The sequence below is a fragment of the Hippocampus zosterae genome, chromosome 21 (assembly GCF_025434085.1).
Source record: "Hippocampus zosterae strain Florida chromosome 21, ASM2543408v3, whole genome shotgun sequence".
Taxonomy (NCBI): Eukaryota; Metazoa; Chordata; class Actinopteri; order Syngnathiformes; family Syngnathidae; genus Hippocampus; species Hippocampus zosterae.
Genome location: NC_067471.1, coordinates 8323814 through 8343014, shown reverse-complemented (window position 1 = coordinate 8343014; position 19201 = coordinate 8323814). Strand labels below are relative to the sequence as shown.

General features: G+C 51.9%; 3 protein-coding genes across 11 annotated transcripts in view; 1 reads left to right on the top strand and 2 right to left on the bottom strand.

Moving 5' to 3' along the window:
• anks1b (ankyrin repeat and sterile alpha motif domain containing 1B) overlaps positions 1-3951 on the bottom strand; it is a 36416-nt gene extending 32465 nt beyond the window's left edge. For all 3 annotated transcript variants that reach the window (XM_052055888.1, XM_052055889.1, XM_052055890.1), the window contains exon 1: positions 3401-3951. In XM_052055888.1, coding sequence (XP_051911848.1) covers positions 3401-3531 — 131 coding nt within the window. In that variant the 5' untranslated portion in view covers positions 3532-3951. The remainder of the gene's footprint in view (positions 1-3400) is intronic.
• A 691-nt stretch (positions 3952-4642) lies between these two features.
• Positions 4643-16514, bottom strand: bltp3b (bridge-like lipid transfer protein family member 3B). 7 transcript variants are annotated; one of them, XM_052055880.1, is made up of 26 exons: positions 16326-16514; positions 15073-15461; positions 13334-13496; positions 13164-13202; positions 12989-13080; positions 12719-12908; positions 12439-12579; positions 12208-12375; positions 11950-12142; positions 11787-11870; positions 11555-11707; positions 11361-11477; positions 11149-11261; positions 10931-11072; positions 10513-10706; positions 9744-10442; positions 8858-9426; positions 8333-8416; positions 7986-8134; positions 7539-7687; positions 7317-7467; positions 7041-7076; positions 5799-6058; positions 5600-5702; positions 5419-5525; positions 4643-5353 (listed from the first exon to the last, which is right to left on the bottom strand). In XM_052055880.1, exons 1-26 carry the CDS (start codon positions 16512-16514, stop codon positions 5225-5227), a joined length of 4803 nt encoding a protein of 1600 aa, XP_051911840.1. In that variant the 3' UTR covers positions 4643-5224. The 7 variants fall into 7 exon arrangements, with proteins under 7 accessions (XP_051911840.1, XP_051911842.1, XP_051911845.1 ...); XM_052055882.1 differs by having other exon boundaries at positions 8333-8380; XM_052055885.1 differs by having other exon boundaries at positions 15073-15466; positions 16326-16466.
• ckap4 (cytoskeleton associated protein 4) lies at positions 16513-18773 on the top strand. Its single transcript, XM_052055895.1, has 2 exons — positions 16513-16854; positions 17409-18773. The coding sequence occupies exons 1-2, from the start codon at positions 16513-16515 to the stop codon at positions 18495-18497; spliced, it is 1431 nt and encodes a 476-aa protein (XP_051911855.1). The 3' UTR covers positions 18498-18773.
• Positions 18774-19201: the final 428 nt, after the last annotated feature.

The following is a 19201-nucleotide window of genomic DNA, read 5'->3' as shown; positions in this document are numbered from 1 at the left end:
ACACGAGACAAAGAGCGATTTTCGGCAAACACGCGCTCTCGCTCACGGTGCCAACGCCGTCTGCAAAGCCCCGCGGTGAATTATATCAAACGTTCTCCAAAAGCTTTTCCGCTAGCAGCTCCCCACACAAATTTTAAAAAAAAGCTCCCTTGGAGGTGCGTCCCCCCCCACAAAAAAGAAAGAAAGAAGTCCCCGCAAGACAACCTGCCCCAATTACATCGCATTAACCTGTGACAATGCAAAAGTGAAATACAATGCGTTTGACAACCACGATTTGCATAGAAAATGCACTGCGGTGGTTGGTGAAGCAGCATTTGGCTCATAGAAAGAAAGTAAAATACTAAATAGGCCACAAACGCATCATGTCAAAAATAATAAGAATTAAACAAAAAAAACTATACCCTAATAAACTGAGTATAAAAAAAATAAAAATAAACCCAAATATGTCAAAATATAAATCTCATTAAAAACAACCTCAAATAAAATAAATATGCAAAATCAATCCGAGTGCATTCTTGTCATCTGCTCTGCTCAAATTCCCCTGGATTGAAACATTGACCTCCTTGAGGTCAAGTCTGCTTTTTTTCTCCCAAACGGAGGTCCACATTCCTTCTCATCACCCCCCCCCCTTCCCCCCATCCCCACTCGCTAACCTACCTCAGGGCCGGACGGCCCACTAATGCTCGCACAGTGACTCAGCGGGGATGGAAAAGGGCAGAGGGACGGGGGGAAGGAGATTCGAGTGAAAGAGCAAGTAGCGAGAACGATGAGTCAAGGTGCGTGTTGTAAATCACGCTTAACCATGACGTGGGGCCTTCGCAGCCACAACACGCAATCCAAGATGACTCCGCCACCCCTTTTGGGTCCCTACCCGACTTCTCCTTCGATGTGACACGGCACGACACTCTCACTTGTTTACTTTCCAAATGGAAATCTAGTCGGGGGACTGAGCTTGATTCAACAAAAATGAAAACAGGGAAAAACTTGATTTTGTTTCATAGAGCAACCCGTCTAGGCAGCTGACATCAAGTTAGGCCTGAGCTGCTGTGTTTAAAACTTTAGCAAGAAGGACAGAAGTTTGTGGATAAATTTGAGCAACAGCTACCCGCTTAGGCAGACACACATGAATTAATCGATGAGTTAATGCTTAGGCATGAATTAATCAATGGATTAATTAATTTGAGTTTTTTGGGGGTTTTTTTTCAAACAATCCGGGCCAGGCCTTAATGAGGAACACGAACTTTGCCCGAATGCAAAAGGCCAAACGGGACGCCGCATATTGCCAAAATGTCACCTGCCGCGTTAGAAAAGCACGACGAGGCGGCGGCGGCGGCGAGTTAGCGACAAAGGTGTCGATAAGGTTTCGTCGGATGGGAAAACAAACCGCCTGGAGTCAGTGGAAGATGAATGAATGTGTACGATGGCTGCCGTCGGGAAGGTAATTGCTTTTCTCCCGGCTAGATAACGAGCGTGGAGGACTCCCAAACAAGACCCGCGTGAAGGCGAAAGGGAGACGGAGAATAAAGGGAGCACGATGGAAGGAGATGCGACGCGCGACGGGTTGCAAAGTGTGAAGGCTGAAGCCCGGAGGGCCACTCGACAATGCTTACTCAGGAGCGCCAGTGTCTCCCCCGTTGAGTCATGAGCCAAGAAAGACTCCGCCGTGTCAACGAATAAGCCGCTGACACATGAGCATCTGTTGCAGAGACGGGACAGCGGTGTTCAGAAAAGCCATTTTCCTCTCCCGACGTGTCATTTTATCCCATCATTATAATAACAAAATTCTCGAGTGCCAGGTTTCGGTGGAACCGACGTGCAGTCGGGTGGATGATTAACGGTCCATTTTTCATTGAGCAGTTCAGCGGCAGATAAATATTTGATGCCTCATTTTAAGAAAAGATGAATCCCGCACATATTTCACGGCATATCCGAAGCTAGTTAGAGGATAACTGCACATTAATCGCCCTCGGCGAAAGGCTGCGAGGGAAACGTGCTTCACGCGCGTGGAGGCAAAAGTTCAAAAAGGCGCTTTATGTTATTGTCATAATCGGACCAACGCCACGACGGGCATGATCTCGATGGACTTTAAAATGCACGTTAATGCAGATGTGACTAGTTGGCTGCCAAACCGGGCGGCAGAATGATGTAAAATGGTGTCATCAAGTTCAATTTTAAAACAACAACAACAACAGTCCCGTCTGGTCAGGCCCCTTTAGCCATGATAGCAGCTCGAGCGTCATCCATCATGAGGGCCGTGTGGAATGCGTGATGTTACGCAGGGTCACGGGCCTGTAGATTAAACGGGCCTGACATTACTTCTTCCTGTTATTATGGGCGAACGGAGTGTGAGAGCTTGTCTTCTCTGGGGACTCACTTAAAGCTTGTTTGTTTGCAAAAGAGGAGGAGGTGGAATATGAGATGCAAGGGAGTGAGCAACGCAAAAAAAAAAAAACTAGGACGACAACGCGGGCTTCCCCTGAATGTGACAAGCTAACATCTGCACGCCGTCATGACTCATTCGCAGCCGTACCGGTGCATGAATGAGGATGGGGGGGGGACTACGAGAGGATCCGAAAATGGCCTTAAATATTCATTGATTTAAAAGTTAACATTGGAACAGGAACAGGAACAGCATTCCTCAAAATATTTTTTTTTTTTTGCAGTTGGCACATTCTCAGGGTTCATTACAAGTGTTTAAAAAAAAAAAAACGCCCTTCTTAAAAGTTCACATCTGCACAGGAACCACGACAAGTATTTTCAGAAAGAGCCAGTTGGACACTTTAAAGGGTTAGCATTGACACAGGAACAGTAACAAAAGTCCAGCTGGAGAATTATTTCTGAAAGTAAGTAACACAAACAGTGGAGCAACACACATAGACAAAAACTCAACGGGCATATATTCTTTATCCTCCATGAATCTACTTCTACTGCCCACTCCCTGGCAAAGCAAGCACCCCAGAGGGCGCCACACGATAAATGGAATTTTTAACTAATTGAATCGTGAAGCACTTCTTGCGTTGTTGACCGCTTCCACTTCCATGCTGATTAAGTAGTAGCTAGTAATGTATCTCATGGGGGAAAGGATCAAAAGGCTTCTGCAGGTGGACGTGGCCCCGAGTTGAAGTGGTTCACCTAAGCCCCAGGCCCCTTCCCACGCTTTGATCTCGCTATTCACCTGTGCTGCAGGGGTGGGACTGGCAAACAATCACCTGAGCGGTTTCTTTGAGGTTTAGTTGAGTTAGGGATCATTGTTCTATACTGGACATCAAAGCAGGGGACGTTTTTTGGACTTGAAAGACTGTTGCAAGGATCTGATGTCAGCATATGAAGGTAAAATGGCAAAAAAAAGAAGCCCTCTTTGATTCAAAGGCAAGAATCGTCCACAGACAAGAGAACATACCTCAGCAGGTTGGGCAGCGGAATGGAACCCGAGCCCGAGCCCAGCAAGCCCCTCTTGCCGCTCAGCAGCTTCTCCACCACGGCCACGTTCCCGGTGCGGGCGGCCTCGAGCAGCTCCTGCTCCTTCCCCATCCCGGACACGAGTGCTGCACGACGACGCCGGGCCAGCGAGGAGCGCAATCTCCCATGAAATCAATCCACGTTCGCTCCTCCCTCCACGCTCGCTTCACCGCGGGGGCATGTTGCTGGTGCTCCAGGCTCGGATGCTGCAGAGCGCGTCCCCCTCCCACCGTGCGCGGTGCTCCCCGTTCATCCAGACTCGGCGCTCCGGTACCTCCTCCGGGGAACCCGCCGTGAAGACGCCAAGTCCTTTCGGCTTCCCCCGAGCGAGTTTCCACTCTGGCTTCCCGCTCCGATGCAGCCGATGAAAGGCTGGAGGTGAAAGCGTGTGCGCCCACCCCCGGAACAGGGTCCCCACGCCGTTCTTCCTTCCCTTGCTCTCCGCCGAACCTTCCGCACTGGCCGGTGCCCCCTGAGTGCAAATGGAGATCAAACACACACGTGCGGCAAAACGCATTTTCCGGTTCACACTTTCAAAATAAACGCATAACCGGATGTGTTTGCAAATATCCGTGGCATTAACTACGAAATACATAATTTTAATACCTCTCCATCCAACATAATATTTAGTTAGCTTTACGGACTACAGAGCGTGTTCATATAGGTTTGTACGTGATTAGTCTTGAATTCAAGCCTTAAGTATTTTTTTCGGGTGAACTTCAGTGAAATCACTCAAACGACATAATTTTTCTCATTCCGTGAATAAGCACGTGAAAACGACAAAAATGTTCGTTGATACTCCACCAACGTAGATATTCTTATTTATTTTTTTGACGTCACACGGTGAAGGTAAATTTACCGGATGTCTCAGTGAATTGGACTCGTCTTCTTTTGAAAGCGGAATCGCTTCCTTCCTTCTCTGCACAAGGACGATTGACTTACAGTCTGTGCGTGGAAGACAAGACAAAGGATGCCTTGCCTTTGTTCGACACTTCAAAATAAAATGTTGAACATGCTGAATTGGGAAATTGTGTCAGCAGCTGCCACTTGACGCTCGTTCTTCTGAGGATGGCTGGATTTATTACAAATTCTAAATGTAAACGTTTTTTTTTAATAATGAAAAAAAAAATCAATACAAAATAAAACATTTTAAAATGAGTGAGGAATAGACTTTCTGCCAAAATAGATGTCTGAGTGGATGGTCTTCCCCCCCTCACCCCACGTGTTTTAATTAGCATTTCAGCAGCTTTGACAGACAAAATATGACATGATAAGAATCCTCCGATTTTACACAGTTCAAACAAGATGGCGGCCAACCACGCAGAAAGATGCACAAAGATCAATGAGGCGAAACTGTGCGGGTGTACACGCTGTACACGTTTCCTATAAAAATAGCTGGGAGGTGGCCCAACCCAGAAAAAACTCATCTGGGGAATGAAATGCTTGTTCTCACCAACACATTCAACACTGTGGAACCGTTCAGATCTGTGTACAAAAGCGCTCTCACATTCTAATTGGACACACGCTCGCGCACGCACAAAAATAAGAGCAGGATGTGCAAAATTGATCTGTTCTCGGCGACATTGCTCAGAAACATTCACTAAAAAGATTTGACGCAACCATTGTCCAAACCCACATCATAACACACTAAAACATCATTTTGCTGGAATTAAAAAAAAAAAAAAAGTACATTACTTGAGTCTCTGCATTGTTCCATGAAGGAATTATTAAGTTAGGAAAAAAACTAGCTCCACGTCGCGAGCGGCTAGCTGGTGTTGACCTTGAGGCTGTTGATTTGGTGCAGCAGCGAGTCCCTCTCCATCTGAACCTCGGCCAGCGCCATTTTGGCCCGGGACAGCTCCACTTTCAGGCATTCGTTCTCATCCGTCAGCATCTGCGGGAGAAGTCGTCGTGTAAACGTGCGCGTCAAAAAAAACGCCCGCAATGGCGCTTACTCACTTGTTCATGCTTTGTGGGGCTGGCGGATACGGCGCGGGTCTGCGTGGCCTCGGCGACGGGACTCAAGGAGCCGTCCGCCGTCACCGAACGTTTGGCCTCCGCGTCCACTATGATGGGTTGGGGGGGCGAGCGGAGTTATTTAACCTCGGGTTATCAAAGCCTCACGTTGCAGGTGTCTCACCTCCGACGTAGAAGGCGCCGTCGTCCCGTCGGTGGATGAGCAGGCTGTCCACGTGTAGCGCGATGGGCTCCGCCTCGGATGGGGTGTCACGCTGGCCGTCGTCCTGCGGCAAAATAAACACGCAACCAATCGTATCAACTATTTCTCAAGTCACCGTAGACTTCCATTTGGGTGCCGTCAAGTTTTCCCCGCCGCTCACCTTCAAGTGTACGTGCATGTCCCGTACGCTGATCTTCATGGGCAGCACCTGCGGCGCCGTGTCGTCCTCCAGGAAGTGGGCCAGGTTGCGCAGCGTGGACATGAGCAGGCCGGCGCGGTAGCCGTGCAGACGCAGCTGCAGGAAGCCATTGCGCTCGGCCAGCGGCGAGTGGGCGGCGGCGCACGGCCCGCTCTCCAGCCGGGCACGCACCTCCGGGCGGCGGGGGAGCCCCGTGGACGGCGAGTGCACCTCGGCCGGGCCTGTAAAGCCAAGACGCAGGCATTGCAACCACAGATTAGCGGCGTCACCAGCTTTTTACGAATAAGACGCCACGGAGTGACAAAAGGTGCTGCAAAATGGCGGGAAAAAAAAATACATTTGTAAAATCATTGTGATGACTAAGAGATCCCTGTAGATGGCAGCATTGAATCGCTTCATAGTTGAGATCAGCACAGTTTTTGTGTTGAAGACCAAGATGTGTATCTCGAGTGAGGGAAATCCCAACTCTGTGGAATTCGGGAAGTTTTGACGCGTGAAGTCTCTAAAACTAGCAAAAGTCTTGAATGGCGAACACCATGTAAAAAAAAAGCCACACGGTTTTATACGTCCAATGATCTGATTACAGGATGTGTGTGAAAGTGCAACTTAGCAGGCTAACGGGCAAAGTCAAATCCATGTTGGGCATCCGTTTTACAGGATATCGGAGTGAAAGAGGCCGCTACAATGCTCAGGCTGAGAGAGCGGAGTCATCATGTGACGTCGGGGTTAATAACACAGCTACGGCGGGTCGAAAAGAAGGGACGGGGGTGCAGGGGGGGTGGGGGGGGATAGCTGAGAGCAGCGAGAGGCTTTCTCTCATCGGTAGGAATCACTGGACTGAAACTGCAAAATCTGCTGCTGCAGTAGCGAGATGAGGCGGGGGGGGGGGGGGGGGTGGTGGCGTGAGCGAGGGAGGGCGGGCGAGTCAGCCAGGCAATGAGGAAGATGAGGACGATTCGCCATCTGCACATCATTCCGGGTTTTTTTGGGGGTTTTTTTTCTTCAGGTTGTGCGCTTAATGTGGCGTGGAACCGGAGCGCGATTACCGCCGAACCCTTCAAGGCGCACGCGGTCGTGGGTAACGGCGAGGAAGACGCCATTTTGACCTCGGCAAAAGCGACTGGAGGAGAAGTGCCGCACACGCACACGCACGCACATCAACACACGCGGGCATGCAGAACAAGTTGTGATGACAAACGTTACCTTGGCCGCTCTGAGCCGCCACTGAAGACGCCACACCTGCGGGATAAATATGACCAAGGCATGTTAATGCCGTGTTTCCCAACATTGATTGCACCAAGGCACATATTTTACATTGCAAACATATTTTTTTGGGTTCTGCCCGTCAGTGGAGGTCGGCGACATTGATTGACAAACCGAAATATATTATTAGTGGTTGGGAACCACCGTGCTTGGGTGTTTCAGTGCTGTGGCTGGTAAAACCTCATTAAAAAAAAAATGGCGGGCGGCCGCCCTCACCCAGGCTACGGCTGCTGAGGTACTGCCTTAGGCTGACGTTGCCCAGCTGAACGGGCGTGACTTTGTCCACCTCCAGAGCCACGTCGGTGCTCTCGCCCACCGACTCCATGCCCACGCACACCGAGTGGACCTTCAGCACCAGCACCGACACCTGCAACACACGCAACGCATTCTAGTAGACGGGCCCCACGCGGAGGCAAACAAACACGTCGGAAGTCCCACAATGTCCTTGGAGGGCTCGTCGATGCTTTGCGAGGCGGCGCTGACGGTGTCGGGGGACAAGCCTCCTTCCTGCTCCGGCAGCGGGGCGGGGGCGGTGACTTCTGCCGAGCTGTCGGTGGTGGCCTTGAACCCCGAGATGGACATGTCATCTGTGTACAGGGGGGGGGGAGCAGATTATGATTGATTTCTTTCGTCTTGTGCAATGCTGCCACCTGGTGGGTGTTCCTGGTGGGGCACCCCGCTGGCTGTCCTGCTTATTGGTTCCGTTTTACCATCTATAATAGCCAATTTAGAATTATATATATATTTTTTTGCCTTACATATCACAGCCTGATACAATGCCTGTTTACGCCCAGCCCGAATTTACAGTCCTAACTTAACTCCGTCACTATTAAAAAAAAGAAGAAGAAATATTCCCGAATCAAAATCAATCAATGGACAGCGCACCTCTTTCCATCAGGCTGAAAGCGTCGCCGTCCTCCAGCAGATAGCTGTCGATGGAGATGTTATCCAGCGACTGCAGGGACGGACTCTCCTTCATGTTCTTGTAGGTCACGGAGAAGCTGGACTGCGAGCGGTCGCGCATCAGACGCCCGCTGCAACACACAAACGCGCAGTTGAATACTCTACGGCCTATTTTGGCGACAGGCAGAGACGAGACGCAAACATGCAAAGGCATGCGCGCGTTTGTACTTGTAGGCATGAGTCCAAAAAAAAAAAAAAACCCAACACACAAAACAAATAATCAATCAATATGCACAGCTAAGATAGTCACAGATCCATTTGGGCCTTACATGTTGGACATGGAATAAAGGGAGGTGGATCTGCTGGTAGATGAAGAGCTGAGGAGATCGGAAACAAGAGACAAACTTCCTTTCCTTGGTAGAGAGAGAACACACACACACACACACACACACACCTTGCCAGAGTCAAAAGCGAAGGGGCCAAAAAAAAGGAAGTTGAGAAACATTGCAGATGAGAAGATGAAATGAGGACAGAAGTGCGGGGAAGGAAGAGACGACAACATCCAGAGTGAAAACACTTTGCGGGTGTTTCTGGATGGAAAAAACACTCAAGTCAGATTTATACATATATTATAATATATAGATATTATACAGGCACGCGAGAATTGAAAAAGACATCAATTTAAGCTAATTCCAATTTGACAGAATAAAATAAGCAAAGGAAATGACCCCCACCCCCACATAAAAAAAAAAATTATTATAAACCTGGCACCCGCATTGTTTACGACTGATGTCCGATAGGTTTGGTATCATGCGAGGCAAGCAAAAGAATTTAAGGGAGTTGTGAACAAATACCTGGATGTGGACTGGGGCATCTTGTTGGCCGCGGCTTTGTCCTCACAAAGCGGCTCGCCTGCCTGAAACTTGGTTTCATCCTCCTTGGCCACCATCTCCCCCCCTCCTTCACCGCAATTCCACCGCTCGGCATTCTTAGCCGAAGAAGAAGTCCTCTCCTCATGCGAGGACTGGTGATTTGACGTGGCTGCGGCGGTGGGGACGAGCGGGTCGGGCCCCCCCCGTGGCGTCTTGGCGTCGCCGCACAGCATTTGGTCCACGGTGGAGCTCCCTTTGCCCGCCCCTTCGCCGCCCGGCTCCAGGGTTCCTCTGCTCTCGGAGGGCGACAGCTCAGACCCGAGAGGGGATCCCGAGCCTTCCGTCTGGGCGACGGGCTTGAGGAGGAGGGAGACCTCTGCGCTCTTGAGCAGGAGGCCCAAGCAGGCGGTGAAGGGCCGCTGGTCGGCGGGACGCTGGGCCGCAGCCTTGCGCAGCCCTCCCATGTCGTCCAGGTCCTGCTGCAAGGTCTGCTGCAGGGCCTTGATGCTGCGCTGCAGGCGCATCAGGAACACATACTGCGAGTGGCTCACCTGGGGAAAACGTTAAAAAATTGTTAAAAAACGTTCAGTACATGCGCGAACCAGTCACCCCCCCCCATGTTGCCCCAGGCAAAAAGGTGAGATACGATTGCCCTTGAGACATCCATTGCTCCATAGCGCGAAGCAAACTCAACAGGCATAAGTGACGCAATAACATGACTCTTCTTTATGTGGGGAATTGTCGCCCTCTTGTGGCGAAAAGACGCAACATCAATGAAATGGCAAGCAACCGTTTTGAAACAGCAGGCAGATTTTTAGTCTAAATTTTCACCGTGGACAAGCCCTGCAGCAAGAAGAGGAAAGCATACCTGAGCACTGAGAGGCTTGTGAACCTGCACCAGCACTTGGACATCGGCATCTTTGCCCGAAGACGTCAAAGGAGAAGAAGGCAAACTGTCCAACGATTGGGGTTTACGGAGTCCATTGGACGGACCGTGGCAGGGCGCGGGCGCGCCGTCGGCGCTGTAGAACTCCTTCAGCAGCCGCTTCCTCTGCATGCGGCCGGCGGAATCCGCGGAGGGGCTCCGCTCCAGTCCCCGCAGCTTCTCCTGGTGCGCGAGGAGCTTGGCGGGCTGGCAGGCCCACACGCTGAGGGGGAAGGAGTCCACGAAGGGCTGCGGCCGCCCCTTGCCCTCGTAGTCCACCCAGAACTGTGCAAAGTGCAGCGCCCAGAAGTCGGCGGCGGCCGGCGTTTTGAGGGCGTCGGCCCCCATGGTGGGGGTCACCAGGCCCCGGTAGATGTCGTGCAGGCGAGTGTCCTGCTCGTGGGCGTGGTAGCGGAAGACGGGATGAAGGAGCGGCGCGGAGGAGGAGTGCCGAGGAAAGGAGGCGAAAGAGGATGAGAAGAAGGGTTCCCCCTGGAAGGCTTGCAGCAGGGCCTCCAGGTGGGCACGGGTGCAGTTGGCCGGGTGGCGGGTGTTGGTGGCCACCATCTCGGACGTCTGCACGGAGACGGAGCGGGGAAGGTCGGGCGGGCACGAGGGGTCCCGATCGGCCGGGATCACCACCTAGCAAGGACGGAAAGATGAGATGGGCATGACAATTTGTACTTCTTTTGAATTTTTTAACCGCACGTACCTTCAGCATGAGGCCGTCCACCTTGACGTCCACGTGCTCGTCGGGCTTCTGCGAGTCGTTGAGCTTGTAGATCTCCATGAACTGCTCCAGACTCTGCCGCAGGTCCAACGCGAACAGGTTGAGCCACACCAGGCTGCGGTGATCCAGGACCAGCTGCAGGGCGTTGAGCTGGGCGTACAGGTTGGGGCACGGGACTGCGGGGGGAAGAAGCAACCACGACACGAAATGCCGACAATCATTTTGGGTGGGGGCCGAGTGACGCGGGGGTCAGCGATTGAGTGTTGCTGGCAGCCAATCCGTGAGCACCTCTGCATGTGGAGCCATCGGCCGCCTCACGTAGGCGCGTACTTATTACGCGTTCGACTTCCGTGGTTGAGATTTTGCCGTGATTTTGTTTGTAATATCCGACAACTCTTACTGGGATAGTCTTTTCCGTCAGGGAAGTAGTACTCGGTGAACTCGACGTGGACGGCCGGCATCTCAGGAGGAAGGTATAAGGATTTCTTATTGCAGGAGATCATGGTTTTGGGGCTGGAGCGACGCTGGTCCGCCGTGGACACCTGCCAAAGCCCAAATTTCAAGTCAGCAAGAATGCCGAGTCGAGGCCCCCCGGGGGGGCCCCAAAAACCCCCCCACCTGGTAGATGCTGAAGTCGGCCATCCTGAGGACCACGGAGCTGGACATGAGCTGGGTCTTGGGACTCTGCTCCAAAGGGCTGAAGCACGACGTGGAGGACGTGTTGATTTTCCCTTCAAGAGAAACGACGACACAAAAATGAGGAGCGAGCGCGGCAGGATGGTTACCACCGCACAGAAGCGTGCGCAAAGGCACACAACACGCGGCGGTACCTGACTCGAGGCACCAACAGCACCGGGCTGGAGGCTGCGCGCGTGGGCTGCGTTCTATCGAGGTTCCGTCCGCCTCGCTAAGCCCAATTGGCCAATACACATCGTCCCTAATGGACACTGGGGACAGAAAACCCAGCCGATGTGTGCGCGCGCGCGCTGACATTCACGCCTGTTAGCCACGCCGCTGCGTTTACCCGGCGAGCTGTGCGCAGGCGCCCCCTGCTGGCCACGCACGGCACTCTTCAGCATCTCCACGTTGGACTTGAACTCATCCAGGAGGCTCCTCGCCCAAGAATCTCGGCTTTTGGTGGCCTCGCTGTAGTGCATCCAGTGCGCGCAGCTGTCGCCTGGGACGTGGAGCAAGAAAATTTGATGTCGCGACATAATAAATAATAATAAAATTTGGAGAAAAAGATGGCCGCACACCTGCTCTGTGGAAAGGGTAGTAGTCCAGCGTGACGGAGCTGAAGGACAGCTGCATGGCTCCGCCTGTGATCCTCTTATCGATCGCTGCAACCGAAACGCAAAACTCACGTTTGGCAAAAAAGCAAAGCGGCGAGAAAGCGCGGCCGCGGCGTTTTGCGCCGACCTTTGTCGGCGGCGTGGATGTCGTCGCAGATGTGCAGGTCCAGGTGGGTGATCTGCAGGTGGTGCGAGGTCTCGCACACGTCGTAGTCGCTGAACAGCTTGGCCATGGTGGCGCTCTGGTCGGCCGCCGCCGCCGCCGTCGTCGTCGTCGTCTGCGCGTGCGCCTGCTGGGCCGACGGCGGGCCGGACGACGCCTGCGAGGCGGAGGAAATTAATGGACGGCGGGTTGAGGATGAGCGCCCGCCTTGGCGGTCTTCACCTGGCCTTCGGTGGCCAAGCTCTTCCTCTGCTGCGCCGACTTCTCCATGGCCTCGCTGAGGGACTTGGCGTACTGCACCATGGCTTTGAGCTGCGAGTCGGTCAGCACCCACAGCAGGTCGTCCAGGATCAGAACCAGCTTGGAGGCCACCACGTTGCAGTCCTTCATCTGGACCAGAAAGAGGGACATGTAGCCCTAAAACTCAAAAGTGGGCGTGGCGTGGCGGCTTACGCGTCGCTTGAGCGTGACGCGGATCTTGGACTGGTTGGTGATGAGGCGGATGGGCGCGCTCAGCATGTCGTGCTCGGCGCCCTGGATGGCGTCGGCCTCGATGCGGATCATCTGCCAGCTGATCTCCTTGAAGGTCAGGAGCTGGAACGCCAACACCGAGACGACAATTTGAAAAGAATATAGTGGCGGGAACGGGATAAAGAACTCACAGGTTGGAAAGAAAAGTGTGTGGGACCCCCCCCCCCAAAAAAAAACCCCGCTTTTGCACGGTTTTGCCTACCTCCCCCCGTTGAGGGTCCGGAATGCGCGTGAAGCGCAAGTCGCTGACGCTCCAGTTGTTGTTGACGCTGTACACCTGCAACTGGGACAGCTCGAAGGACGCGTTGAAGGCCTTGGCGCTGATCCGGATCACGATGGAGTTGATGGACAGCGACATGCCCTCCACCACCTTCTCCGCAAAGCCGTACTCACTACAAAAGCAACAAGCAGGAATCCATCTGAGGTCTATTTCTTTCTTTCTTTCTTTCTTTATTTCGGGACGGTAGCTCACCTCTGACCCGACGCCGTCGCGATGGGGGAGGGGCCGTTAGGGGATCGGGGTTCATCGCAGGTGCTCATTTCCATTTCCACTTTATCAAGTGTCTGGAAGACCAAAAGGGGGGTGAAAAAAAAAACAAAAACTGTGACTTTCCCGCAGATGGTTTGATGAGCACTGCGCAACTCACCAGGGAGATGGGGTGAGTCTTTAACTTGGTCCACGGGATCTGTCGACAGGACAGCGACACAATGAAAATTATGTTACAATATAAATGACATAAATTTTAAATTTAAATAAATTATAAATTACAAAATGATGACCGAATGCGAGAGAAATTGAGGACGCAAGTTGCCGTACGCGGATGGCGGCCTTGTTGCAGCCCACGCGGTTGATGGCCAGCCAGGTGGGAAGGTCCAGCAGGCTCTGGAGCACCTCCTCGTCCAGCTCCAGGTTGGTCAGCTGGCCCTCGCCCTTCAGCGTGCTCAGGTTGATCTTGTCGGGCGACAGGTTCTTGGCGAACCTGCAATACAATTTTTTTTTTTTTTTTTAATGGAGATTAACACAAAATGCAGTCAAAACCAACTTGCTTCCGGTTTTTCTTCCGATGCACGAGTTTCTTTGCGAACTGCACCTCCACCTCCTCCGACGAGCAGCGTCACCTTCCTCTCCAATTGCATAAATTATTTAACGGAGGCAACCTGCACACTGGCCGATACACACGCAAAAACACACTCGCACAATAATTTCAAATCAAGTAGTCGAGATGCTTGTGTAAAAAAAATATATATATATTACAAGAAACAAACTTCTGAATAATGGGAGGGGGAAAAGTGGGCAGCATTGCCATTGAAGGTTGAGGAATTGTTTGACCGGAAAATGAAGGTGAGCGTGATGCAGAAAAGCTACATCCCGCCAAATATCATTCTCCAAGTGCGCCCACAATCGGCCGTGATTCATGCCGTAACAGTCATCCCATCAGCGTTGAGGGCAATAACAAAGAAGAGCTTCAACTTGAGCAAAACTTGAAACGGATGCCAAAAAAAACAAGGTCAAAAACAAAATGGAGGACGCATCAAGTGCAACCATTGTTCAACAACTGTGCATTTTTTTAAAAAATGACGTTGAGGGGGTTGATTCTAGAATAAATGCAATTCAGTTTCGGGTTGAATAAGAGGTGGAAGGCACTGTTTGAGTAAATATGATTGTTTACGCCCAGGTTGACACCCACAACACAACCTGGGCTGAAGCGAGTACGTCAACAAGAGGGCGGTTCAACATGACCTCCTATGAGTAATCGGGTCGATCAGATCGTGGGGCGATATCGCCACTCTTGCTGTCACTTCCTGTACAAACGCTGACAGCAACTAGTTCACTTATTTGCACAAAAAGACGATAAGTCAGAACGAGTTGAATAGATTGACAGCAGGTGGATGGAGGAAAAAAAAACAACGGGTGACGTCACATCAGTACAACCAGTGAAGAGTCCCTTTTAAAAAAATGTAAAGGAATAAATTATGCAGCTATCTTCTGGCCAGTTAAAACAAGCGCCAGAAAAAGACTGTGGCTGGGTGCTCAAATGATCCACAATCTGAATTTGAATAACACCACTAAAGTGGAATATGTTTAGAAAGGGGTGAAACGAGATGACATGGCAAGTTTAATTGGCGTGTCAAAAGATAGGAGCACCTTGCTATTATCGAATTACACGTTGAGCGCGTTGTTTCTCCTTCGCGAATGAAATTATTAAAAGTTGAATATTTTTGGTGGTAGGCCACCTTCAAGGCCAAACTGAGATTGTTATTTGAATAAATCAGACTTCGAAAAGCGACCGGTTCAACCTGTCATTTTGCCCCGAGAGGGATTAGCCCCGCTAGCTTGTTAGCTTAGCCCGGCTAGGTCCGTGGGCTCGGCGAGGGTCACGGAGGCAAAAGACCGCTTGACAGTTGCCCCAGGGCCGAAAAGCCGCCCCGGGCCACAATGGCAAACAGTCTTGACGTCCGGCGGAGCGGTTGGTGGAGTGTCTCCCGGCTTCTGTATCACCCCCGAATTCGCCAGCCGAAGCGCCCCTTCCCCGGGTGTGAGTGTGGCTCACTGACCTGGAGAGATGCTTCAAGATTTGTTTCTTGATGAGCCCAGCCATAGCGCCGCGAAGTCTGGGAGACTTTCCCCCGGGTGGTTGGTTGGTTAGATGGCTTCCCGACTCTGCGTGTACGCCACACAGACGACTCAAAATGTGGTCGTCCTCATTTTTGCACCGTGTTCCCGCTTCATTTTTCCGGGCAGGGGGAGGAGAGGGGGTTCGGGGCGTGAGGTGGTCGTGCTTGTAGACAAAGCATAGCACGACAAAGGTACTCCTCCTCGTCCAGGTAGTGGCTCCGAAGACAGGGCGGGTTCGGGGAGAAGCTCCCCGGAGGTGAGCACCTGGATGGCGGCGAGCGGCGTCTGCTGTCACCGGGGCTGGTCTTGCAGTCGTGACGCATTCAGGCTATGCTGGGAAAACGCGAGATACGTTTGTCGGAATCATGTACATTATTCTCTATATTATCTAAATGCAATAAAAAATATCCAAGAAATGAATGGTTAATTACTTAAAATAACCAAAGTGAAGAATATTAGAAATAACCAACTTGAAAATGAATCTTTGTCAATGTGTATGAATGTGTCACCAGTGGAACACTTCATTAGGTTCTCTTCTCAAGTGGAGTCTTTGCGAAATTCATAAGCCAATTTTAATAATTATTGTAATATCAACACATTTTATCTTCACAGGTTCAATTTGTCGTAAAATTCCTGTATTACATCCCATTTGATTCAAGACGAACTGACGTTGTGGGAACGTAGGAGAAAGACGTAGACGTTACTTTGGCGCCGTCTTGTGGACAAAACTAGAACGCAAAGCGTTTTGTTGAACTGCAGTTTTACTGTTCAGTGTACTTTTAGATTTTTTAATCTCTCTTTCTTAGTGGGACAAGTACACGCATTGTGTGGCATTTTCTCAAGATAAAACACTTGTGAAAATTGAAAGATTTTTCTTTGAAAGAAAACCAATTACACTCAGAGGTAGGACGCTATACTGTACTGTTGAAATAATCCAATTTCAATAGACTGTAAAACAAGGACCTTTTGTTCCTTAGAAACTTGTGAGCTGGCATTATGGGATGTGGCAGGAGGCCAGTTGCCACGTATGAGGGGAGGTGTTTTGCTTCTCAACCACGCCCCCAGACAATAATAATAATATGATTTTAAAGTCGAACACGACGCATAATAGCATAACTACCAAAATGCCAATTGAGAAAGTGAGTATTTGACGATTTGCGGTACTTTTTGGCACTTTTTGCACGAGTTTTACCTCCAGGAGTCCAACGTGGGACGTCCCAAAAGCCACCCGAAAGACACGACTCGCTCTCTGATACGCTGCTGCAGCGCCGGTTAAAAAAAAAAAAAAAAAAAAAAAGCAAAACCTCAATCCATCCACGAAGGCAAAAAAGAGCTGCACGTCAACACGCGTTCTTTCAGGCAGTCCACCTCCAGCGATCATGACGGCGAAGAACCGACAGAAGAGCAACGCCGGCGAGAAAGCCACTGCCGCTTCTGCAGCTGCACCGGTGCATAAGGAAGAGAAGTCCCAGAAAAGTAACGGTGCGAGCGGCTCCTCGGGCGCCCAGGGGTCGGCGCGCTCATCCGGGAAGAAGAGCCGCAGCTGTTTGGGCACCCTGCTCTCGATGCTCTTCTACGCGGCAATGATCGGAGGCGTCGCCCTGGCCGCCTTCCACATGCAGAAGGTGGTGGAGGAGATCCGGCAGACGAGCGCAAAAAACGCGGAAAGCGCGCAAATCAACGCCGAGATCAGCGGCAAAATGGAGGGCGTCGTTCAACAGGTTCGTTGAGGTGTCAGTAGGTAGCCAACAACTACGCCCAACTTTCTATTGCTTCCTCCGTTTTGGCCTAAAAAGTGATGAAACAGCTCCTGTTACTTGTCGTGTACTCTTGGGACGAGGGGGATGGGGGGGTGGGGTGACCCCCAGGGGTCATACCCCGAAAGTCTTCCCGGAATAACAACAGCTGTTTTCTTTCATTATAACGTCCTGGCCAATGACTTTTATCAACAAGGTATATAGTCCAAGAACTTGAAGTACCTTTTTAGTTGGGTGGGAGAGTACTTGGAGCAGGTACCGGGTACCTTATGAAAGTACGACGGCTGCACCTAAATTACCCCGGGAACTAAATGCTTTTCAATTGACTGTCACACCCACTCAGACCATTGTGTCTTTGGATGGCCAGAACTGTTCTCTCATAACCGAGTACCGTACAGTTCCTTGAGGATTCAGGTCTTGGTATTATGGAGGATACGGACCTCCGATGAATTCAATGCAGACAATGGATCCCACCGTAAAATGCCCTCCTTCATATTTTGATCCTCTCTTAACGCCAGGTGGCCTCTCTGAAAGGCGTCGTGGACAGTCTGAAGTCGTCGTTGGGCGCCACCCGTGTGGAGCTGGAGGGCGCCGTGACCCGGATGGCCCGGGGCGAGGAGGCGACGCGGCGGGTGGATGGGGCCCTCCAGAAGCTCCAGAAAGACCTTCTCAGGGAGCTCTCCGAGGGCATTAGCGAGGTGAAGGAAGCCCGGGAGCGTGACTTCTCCTCCCTGGAGGTGACGGTGGAGCAGCGTCTCGAGGAGGTGAGCCGCTCGGTGCGCGCCAGCGTGGCCGAGTTCACCGAGGCCCAGGTCCAGGCGCAGAGCCAGCTGGCCGATCTCCAGGCTCGGCTGGGCGGCATCGAAGACCCCGCCAGGGTCAAGGAGGAGCTGTCCAGCATCGTGGAGGTGGTGGCCGAGATCAGGGCGGCCAAGCAGGACGCCGACGCCTCTGCCGATTCCATCCGGGAGCAGATCAGCTCGGTGAGGGAGGAGCTCCGCACGCGTAGCCAGGAAGTGGCCTCGCTTTCCCTGGAAGTGGAGTCCTTCAGGTCCGCGGTGCAAGACACGGTGGGGAGCCTCAAGTTGTCCGTGTCCACCGCCGAATCGCAAGTCCAGGCCCTCGGGGACCGAACCGCCTCCGTAGAGGACGGTTTGGAACGGGTCGCCGAGGGAGTCGGCGATGTGGAGGCGAAGGTCAACGAGGTCGCCGCTCAGTCACAGAAAAGAGCGGATGACCTGGAGGCCCGCCTCAAAGCCTCGGAGGAGAGCGGCGATTCAGTCGGCGCCAAGATGGAGTCGCTCCTCTCCCGGTACGACACCCAGGAGAGCGCCCTGGCCGGCAATGCGCTCTCCAAAGTGGAGCTGGAGGCCCTCACCAAACAGATGGAGGAGCTGGAGGCCAACGTGGCTGTCGTGGGGGATGCGCAGGACACGCTGGCCGCCACGGACTCGCTCATGGCCCAGCGGGTGGAGGAGCTGGAGAGGTTGGCCGCCGAGGGGCACGCCGCCCAGCTGGAGGAGCAGCAACAAGCCATCATCTCCTTACAGACGGCCTTGGAGGAGGTCACCCGGTCGCTGGCGGCTTTGTCCGAGGCGCAAGAGTAGCATCACGAGAGATTACAAAAGAAAGAAACTTTTTTTTTTTTAAAGTAACTTAAAAGTTGCACAGGTAGGACGAGTCAAGATGGGACTGCTGAGCTGTGAATCAACACTCAATCTGCACTGTTAGTTACCTTTTTCCCCCAAATTTCTGCCTGCGCCAAAGATGTTTTATTATTTTATTTTTTTTAATTAAAAAACAAGCTCTTGTTGAGCACTTTTGTTGTTTACGGCATTTTTTTATTTTTTATTTTACAATAAAAACACTCTTGTTGACCTCAATATGTTTCTTGTACGCAAATAAATGACCATGACGACCTTTTACCTCCAGGACACCGCAAGGAAATTATTCATTCATTCATTCATTCATCTTCCTAACCGCTTGATCCTCACTAGGGTCGCGGGGGGTGCTGGAGCCTATCCCAGCCGTCTCCGGGCAGTAGGCGGGGGACACCCTGAATCGATTGCCAGCCAATCGCAGGGCACACAGAGACGAACAACCATCCACGCTCACACTCACACCTCAGGACAATTTAGAGCGTTCAATCAGCCTGCCACGCATGTTTTTTGGAATGTGGGAGGAAACCGGAGCACCCGGAGAAAACCCACGCAGGCCCGGGGAGAACATGCAAACTCCACACAGGGAGGCCGGAGCTGGAATCGAACCCGGTACCTCTGCACTGTGAAGCCCACGTGCTAACCACTGGACT